Source organism: Rutidosis leptorrhynchoides, chromosome 9 (genome assembly GCF_046630445.1).
Source record: "Rutidosis leptorrhynchoides isolate AG116_Rl617_1_P2 chromosome 9, CSIRO_AGI_Rlap_v1, whole genome shotgun sequence".
Classification (NCBI taxonomy): Eukaryota; Viridiplantae; Streptophyta; class Magnoliopsida; order Asterales; family Asteraceae; genus Rutidosis; species Rutidosis leptorrhynchoides.
This window is the reverse complement of record NC_092341.1, coordinates 266,891,613-266,899,689: the sequence shown is the minus strand read 5'-3', so window position 1 is coordinate 266,899,689 and position 8,077 is coordinate 266,891,613. Positions and strand designations below refer to the sequence as shown.

The 8,077-nt window shown below is 33.5% G+C and overlaps 2 protein-coding genes across 2 annotated transcripts; one reads left to right on the top strand and one right to left on the bottom strand.

Annotated features, from left to right (window-relative positions):
- The first annotated feature begins 1,800 nt into the window (after nucleotides 1-1,800).
- Nucleotides 1,801-3,294, top strand: LOC139868745 (protein JINGUBANG-like). Its single transcript, XM_071857085.1, has one exon. It carries the CDS (start codon nucleotides 1,801-1,803, stop codon nucleotides 3,292-3,294), a length of 1,494 nt encoding a protein of 497 aa, XP_071713186.1.
- Nucleotides 3,295-3,805: 511 nt separating this feature from the next.
- Nucleotides 3,806-5,701, bottom strand: LOC139866797 (uncharacterized). Its single transcript, XM_071855086.1, has 5 exons — nucleotides 5,569-5,701; nucleotides 5,421-5,473; nucleotides 4,420-4,596; nucleotides 4,240-4,314; nucleotides 3,806-4,160 (listed from the first exon to the last, which is right to left on the bottom strand). Exons 1-5 carry the CDS (start codon nucleotides 5,623-5,625, stop codon nucleotides 3,998-4,000), a joined length of 525 nt encoding a protein of 174 aa, XP_071711187.1. The 5' UTR covers nucleotides 5,626-5,701; the 3' UTR covers nucleotides 3,806-3,997.
- Between the last annotated feature and the right edge of the window lie 2,376 nt (nucleotides 5,702-8,077).

Sequence of the window (8,077 nt, the reverse complement as noted above, 5' to 3'; positions counted from 1 at the left end):
TTTCATCTTCAACAAAGCAAAAGCTAAAAAATTGTTTATATTCTAATAAAAGGTTAAAAACCAACCTTGCTTCCGTTAAAATGAACACACATTTTACTGCGATTATAATTAATTTCTACAAAACTCAATTTTTTCTATCTAGTCGGTTGAATATTTAGCAACATTGTACCCCACTAAACAAATCACATTAACGCTACAATCTAACCAGCGTTATATTAGAAATAGGACCAACTCCATTCGTTTTAAATACTATAGAGACTACCGATATAATTTTAAAAAAATAGAGATTATGAGTATATGAGTATTGCTTTCAATAAACCAGATGGACCAAACGCATAACTAACTCTTCAATTTATTTATACCTCCGTCTCAAAATTACCGTCTCACTTACAATTTTATTTTGTCCTCCAAAAAATGCCCTTACTCAAAATACCATTTTGTTCCCATTATATCCATTTTGTAAATTTAAAGTTAAATGTAGTAAGTATTTATTTGATATAAATATTGAAAACGCATATAGGAGTTTAACCATGCAACTAAAATTAGCCTGCGACTTGAATAGGAAACTTTTAATAAATTAATTAATTCAACCATTTGATTTAACAAGGGTAAGAATGACAAATTAATCATTTATTCACATTGGATAACAGTCCGGGTCACAAAAATTGTGTTTGTTCGACTGATGGGTGTTTTGGTGTGTGCAAGAAACGTTTTGTTTTTCACAAGAAAATTCGGGTTCCCGAGGTTAAAAAGAAGGTTGCGTCGCGTAATTCGTTTAGTTTACAGGATAGAAGTGACGATGATGTTGAGGAAGGTGCGATCCAAAATTCGTTTAAAGATGCTCAAATGGACGGGTCTTGCATGTGTCTTACGTGGGCTCGGGTTCGGGACGTTCGTTAGGAAAAGGGGGTTTTTTCGAGGAGTTTAAAAAACGCGATTTTAGTCCTCCTCCGTCGGATAATTACATAGGTGACGGGACCGGAAGCGGTGCGACCTTTTCTTACAAGGCCAGTGCGGGCAATGACATCGACGCCAACATCAGCGGCAATGAAGCCACCGGTTAGTGGTGTTTCGTTTTGTCTGTTTAGTCAGTAGTTGTTTTCGATGTTAGTTCTGCTTTTATACATTCGTGCTTTTCTTTGCTGTAGTTAGTTTGTCGTTTGTTTGTTGGCTCTCGGCGAGGCTCGGGTTTAGTTAGTTTAAACATGGTTTGTTTTCTGTTTTCGAGCCTTGTCCGTGTTCGATTCATGTATCTTGTTTCTATTTTCTCTTTCTGAGAAAAGTTTTGTTATAAAGTTTTCGTTTTTTCGCAAAGAAAAAAAAAATCATCTATTCATCTATCTTATAAATCCAACATAATTTGCATTGGGACAATAATAAAAACGGAACGGAGGGAGTATTCATTCGTACAAAACTACAAATACATTGCCTAATCGGGTAATTAATCATTATAACCGGTTTAACCCATTATAACCGTTTAATAAAAACAAACGCACACAAAAAGTTGTTAAACAACCTTTTAATTAATCTCATCAATGATAAATAACTATTTATTTAATCGATAAGAGTTTAGATTGTAAATCTTTTTAAAACTTGAAATATCTAGAAAATATTTCACTATTAATAAAACATATGCATACCTGTATTAGGTTTTTGATTTGTGAAATTAGGTTTCTTCTTCCTCTCCAATTACAAGAATCCATAAGAATTCTGTAAAAACAGACCCAGAATTCCATCAATCGATCTTGTACGAGAGGAAGAACCAAAAACGACAACTACAAAAACCCCAAAAACGCAAAGATGAAGAACACATTGCGAAGAATCTTGCAGATTAATTGGTTGATTTCTCGAAAATCGATGAAAAAGAAGGATCATGTGTACAATGATGACCAGGAACATTTTTACGATGCTGTTGAGGAACCGCAACATACCGAAAACTATTGGAATTTGCCTCCAAAAAACCCAGATCCGCCACCACCTTTATCCGATACCGATTCCTTATTTGATGAAGGTTCTCAATGGGATTCATACAGACCAGCTCGATTTGATCGTATAACAAGTTCAGCTCAAACGTCACCATTGTCTAAATCACCATGGACATCATACATAGAACAACGTGGGCCCGCTTCAATCGATAATTCTAATTACGTTGGATTAATGTCTTCCCTTGTTCGCGAAGAAGGTCATATATATTCATTAGCAGCTTCGGGAGATATGTTGTATACGGGATCTTCAAGTAAGAACATTCGTATTTGGAAGCACCAAATTGAATATTCGGGATTCAAATCACATAGCGGATTAGTTAAAGCGATTGTGATTTCGGATGAGAAAATATTTACCGGTCATCAAGACGGGAAAATTAGGGTTTGGAAAGCGTCAAGAAAGAACCCTAAAATTCATAAAAAGATCGGAACTTTACCAAATTTCAAGGCGGTTTTTAAGAAATCAATAAAACCTAGGAACTATACGGAGGTTAGGAGATCACATAGTGGGATTTGGATCAAACATTTCGACGCGATTTCAAGCCTTAGTTTAAACGACGATCAAACACTTTTATATTCGGGATCATGGGACAAAACGATGAAAGTTTGGCGAGTATCGGATTTCAAATGTTTGGAATCAATTTCGGCTCATGATGATGTCATTAACACTGTCGTTGCGGGGTTTCACGGTTTAGTATTTTCAGGCGCTGCTGACGGGACGTTAAAAGTATGGCGTAAAGAGTCACAAGGGAAACGAACAAAGCATTACTTCACGCACTCTTTACTAAAACAAGAGTTTGCGGTGACGTCATTAGCGGTTGATCCGTCATCTATGGTGATTTACGCCGGTTGTTCAGACGGAATCGTGCATTTTTGGGAACACGAGAAGTTAATCCATGGTGGAGTTTTAAGAGGACATAAACTAGCGGTTTTATGCCTAGCGGCGTTAGGAAACATGGTGTTCACGGGTTCGGCTGATAGAAATATATGTGCATGGCAAAGAGTCGAGAGTGGGGCCCACAGGTGTTTGTATGTTTTAAACGGACATACGGGTCCCGTGAAGTGTTTGGCGGTGGAGGAGGAGCGGCATGAAACGAAATGCAACGATGGTGGAAATACGTGTATATTATATAGTGGTAGTTTGGACAAGTCTGTAAATATATGGAGAATGTGTTCACAACCATGGCCGATTAACAACCACCAGTTGCCGCCGCCATCACCGCAGCGGATTAACGGGTTATGTTATAGTAGGACGGAGTCACAGAACAAATTACCGTCCCGTAGGGAAAGTCAAAGTCAATGGAGAAAATAGTCATTTTAAGTAATTAGAATGGCACACAATAATTTTCAGCCCTGTTTATATATGTATAATAGAGAGGATACTAGCAACACAACTTATAAATAGGCGTTACCTGATCAAACCACATATATAATATGTACTGTAATATGCAATTACGGTATTAAAAACATGTAAGACTTTGTTAAACTAACTTGCATACAGTTATATACCTAAACATGTAAAGTCATGTCAATCAGATAATATCATACTGATAGGAAACTAGAAAATTAAGCTAAAAATGACTGAATGTGTCAAAACGATTTAAAACTGCTAAAAGCGCACAAGTCTTAACAAGCTTCTAAATAAAGTCTATTGTATCAAACGACAGCCAAAAGCATGCTTATTTCATGTTTAACCTAATTCTTCCATTCTTCATGTTTAATGTCCAGGTTGAGTATAAAGTTTTGACCCATTTTGTACTGCTCAGCTGTTACAAACATTACCAACGCTCATGGGTTTGACAGTTCAAGGAAGTCAATTATAGTCAACCTTGACGAGTATTTCAACCATTAAATTAAACAAATATAAGAGGCTACAAGACAACAAAGTATGCAATATTATGAAGACAGGAATAAAAAAAAAATTTGCTCATTTGTATCAGAGTATAGTTGTTACTTAAGATTCTAAGGAATAATATAAGTTTGCTTAGATATTACCTTAAACAAATCTCTATCATTCATTTTAACAAACCAGATCCCGAAAGAAAACGCAGTGCTTGGCTCGAGTTGTCAAGAACTGCAGATGATCTAGGAACTTGCATCTTTCTTTTCTTTAAAAACTCCAACGAGTTTTGTACGCATGGAGGAGGCGGTATTTCCTTCAGAATAACCGGTTCCATCCTGTTTAAAAAATAAACAAATTAGTTAATAAATTAATATTGTTTATTCACAGATATTCAAATGGTTGCAAACAAATTACCCTGAGTTTTTGGATTTCTTCTTTCTTGGTTTTTTCTCAGATTTTTCTTCCTCCGAGTCTGATGAAAACACCTTCCTGTAGAAAAAGATACAATTTCGCTTGTTAACATCGATTTTATCTTAAAGTGTTAAACTTATAGAATAATTAAAAATAAGTTGGAAATCGGTATAGAATAAATACTTCTCATTAGCTGCAAGAAATTTCACAATATCATCTGGAAGCATTCCTTTTTTCTCTGGAGCCTCGGTTGGGGCTTCGATGTCGTCTGCATCTTGAATGCTTTTATTCAAACGAGGTTGACGTGGCGTTAACTTTTCAGCCCATTTTCTACGACGTTCTTTCACTTCACGCAAAACCCTAGATGAAGCAAATAACTTATTTCAGTAAATGTTATGTTCACAGTCTACAACATTTATACTTGATTAAAGTATGCTAGACTGCTAACCTAATCAACCATATATAAAAAACTTTGATCTTTTAGGTGAGCTTAAATATCACAAGTTATGTACCAAGCAAAATAAAGCTTAAGCTAGAAAAACAGTATGAAACAGTGTTGTAAAAAACCCGTTTACTCGCCTATTACCTATTACTCAATTTTAAGAGCAATCCGTTAAGATTTTTCAAAATCCGTTTAATTAATCGGTCAACGTTGATTGATGGGTCAAAATAAAATTTGGTAATCAAAGTCGGTCAAAGTCAAAATTGGTCAACATCTTAACATGAATTTAAACTAAAACTTTAGAGTTTTTGAACAAAATGAACAATTTTAGACAATTACGTTAAAGTTTATGTTTATATTTATGGTTTTCTTCTATATTTAGTTATTTACACATATAATATTTCAAATTTAATATTTAAATGTATACAATACAATCCGATTAATCCCCGATTAGTCCCCGAATTGCGGATTACTCCTTCCAAAGTCCCGACCGATTAATCCCCGAATAGCGAATTTTGCAACCATGGTATGAAGGCTAGCATTTTAATCCTCAATTCATAAATGAAGTTGTATGTATCACCAAAATTAACGAAAACAATTGAGATATACCTGGCCCTATTTTGAACTAGAATAACAGTATGAAAGTATAGCATTTTAATCCTCAATTCATAAGTGCAGTTGTATGTATCACTAAAATTAGCGAAAGCTAACAAATTTAAGTATCAAATTGATTGAGATATACCTGGCCTTATTTTGCTTCTGAATCGTGTTTATTTCTTCGTCCTTTTGTATTGCCTGTGTATCAAAGAATGCAGTTTAATTCAAAAATCAGATAAAATTATGAAATTTTTATGGTTGATTAGTAGATAGTGAAGAGAGGGGTGGTGAACCTGTTTGGCGGTGAATTCTTCAGGAGCTTCGGAATCGCTGTCTTCTCTTCCGGACATGGCGGTGGGTGGGTAGGGTTTACGATTAGGGTTTTGTTTGGCCCTCTTTTGGTTAGGTGCAGACTAACGGTGAGTTACGAACGATTTTAGCTACGAGCTTTTGATTATTATAATTAAAATTAAAAAATGATAAATGATAAATAATATTAAAAATAAAAATTAAATTAAAATAACTTAAAGTTATGGTGCTTGCCTCTTAATAAAATAATTCAGCGCTGAATGCTGACCCATGTGTTTGTTTCTAGCCTCTGAATGACATATTGTGCTGAATGTTTCAGAATTCAATGGTGAACCATTCAGAGCTAAAACACTCTCTTAACCATTAAGAGCTTAAAATTTTACTGATATTCTCCTCAAATTATAGCCATAACATTACCAACGTGAATATTGAATTTTTTATTCATTTAACACGTTATTAAGGTAATTTTAGTCAATTAATATCGTTCATTCAAAATGATTATCAAACAGCTTATTTTCATTCAGAACAAACTTTATTCAGAAACTTTGAATCATTCAGATGCTGAACCATTTATCATTAAATCATTCAGTTTTATCAAATGTACCCTTATATTTCTTAAAATTAACCTTCTAAAGTATCAAAGTAATTGAAGTCATAATATCGTCACAAAAAGTATGAGTATCAAATTTGACTTCAGTAACAACATAATTTTTAGTTATAATGTTTTTTAACCATAAAAAGATTTAATTGGCTAATATTTGTAAAACGTGATTATCACCGGAGTATAGTCTGAGTGGTATGCAAGGGGTGGTCCGTTTGTCCTCAACGAGTAGGCACATGGTCGATCTCAATGGCTGAAATTTAATTGGTATTGTCAGCAATTAGCTTCTCGAATGAGGTTTTCTCAACCTTCAACCGTATTGCGAGGGTTGTTGCGATATGGGTTTTCTCCTAACGTGTGTGTGGGTGGCAAATGATCGCGAAGATGGTTAAGTCCCCTCTGGATGATGTCAATATTGTCGTTAAAAAAAAGCTATAAAATGTGATTTACCTACTAAGTATTTTAATAAATTTTATTTATAACGGGTGTGTTTTGAAAAAATTAGCTGGAGCTAGAGCTTATGAGTCGAGCTGGAGCTTATTATTTTTTATAAGTGTTTAGTAAAGTAATTGGAGTTAGAGCTTATACTTGTGAAATAATTTAAAAGGACTCATATATAAAATGAAAACTAATATAATAAAGGATATATTACTACAATTATTTCTCATAAGCTCTACATATTTTAAAAAGCTAGTTTCACAAATTTCTTTTTCTAAAGCTTCTTTTTATTATTAACTCTACTTTTTATTGACGCCAAATTAAGTTTATGACTTGTAACTTATTAAAATCATAAATTCAAATTCCTATAAACTTTCATAAGGTGTTATAAGTTTGTCGGCTAAACACACTCAAAATAAATAAAAAAATGTCCATGTAGTTCTTCTTTCAAAAATACGAGTAACACTTTTTTTCTCAACCAAATGAAGTTGTCTCGTTTCAAGATATATATATATAATATATATATATATATATATATATATATATATATATATATATATATATATATATATATATATATATATATATATATATATATATATATTGAGAAAATTCACACTTACTCTTTCAATCTAAAAATAATTCTAATTATATTTTCCTAATCAAGCTCATTTTCTTTATTTGTATATCGTGGCTTGGTTATGTCACAATATTTCACCACATACATTCTTGATGTGATTACTCACGGGAGCACGGTTAAAGACGCATGAAAAAAATTAAAACCTTGAGATAGACGTGATAACGTCACATTATTATTTTCACCACCATCTATTTTATGATTATTGTTAATCCTCTCACGCATGGAAGAAAGCTAGCTTTTTATGATATGTTGGTGGGTACAAATAAATGAAAAGACATCGTGACTATGTCAGTTCCCGTAGCTCAACAGAGTGTTAGTTGGGTGGGTACAAATAAATGAAAAGACATGGTGACTATGTTAGTTCTCGTAGTTCAACAGAGTGTTACTTGGGTGGCTGTTGTAAGGCTAATGTTCGGTACTTTGGTATAATATATATGTTAGGAATGAAATAAGTGAGTATTCTCTATAACGACTCGTACGAAGAATCAGTTGTTTGAAGTTACATATTTGATTGTTAGGCTAAAGCTAATGTACTTGCGGTTCAAAAGTTCTCGTCTAAGTTCAAAACACGAAGAATTTATGACATATATACTAGTTTTCATGTTTATGTGAAACGACTCGTCCATATTACTATAAATGCGGTACGTTATTCATTGGTCCCATAGCGAGGTATTTGACCTCTATATGATACATTTTAGAAAATATTGCATTCGTTTCATAAAAAGACACACCCTTATTATACATAATGCATGTTTTAAACAAGTGGGCGATTATTTAAGAAATAATCCCCATAATACATCGGTTTCCAAATACT

What these genes read in the sequence shown, in the direction of transcription:
- LOC139868745 (XM_071857085.1), top strand. Translation starts at nt 1,801, where the DNA reads ATGAAGAACACATTGCGAAGAATCTTGCAGATTAATTGGTTGATTTCT.
- LOC139866797 (XM_071855086.1), bottom strand. Translation starts at nt 5,625, where the DNA reads ATGTCCGGAAGAGAAGACAGCGATTCCGAAGCTCCTGAAGAATTCACC. An exon ending in TTTCTTGCAGCTAATGAGAA is followed by an intron (nt 4,315 to 4,419) that starts GTATTTATTCTA and finishes CTTTTTCTACAG; the next exon opens with GAAGGTGTTTTCATCAGACT. An exon ending in AAGAAATCCAAAAACTCAGG is followed by an intron (nt 4,161 to 4,239) that starts GTAATTTGTTTG and finishes TTTTTTAAACAG; the next exon opens with GATGGAACCGGTTATTCTGA.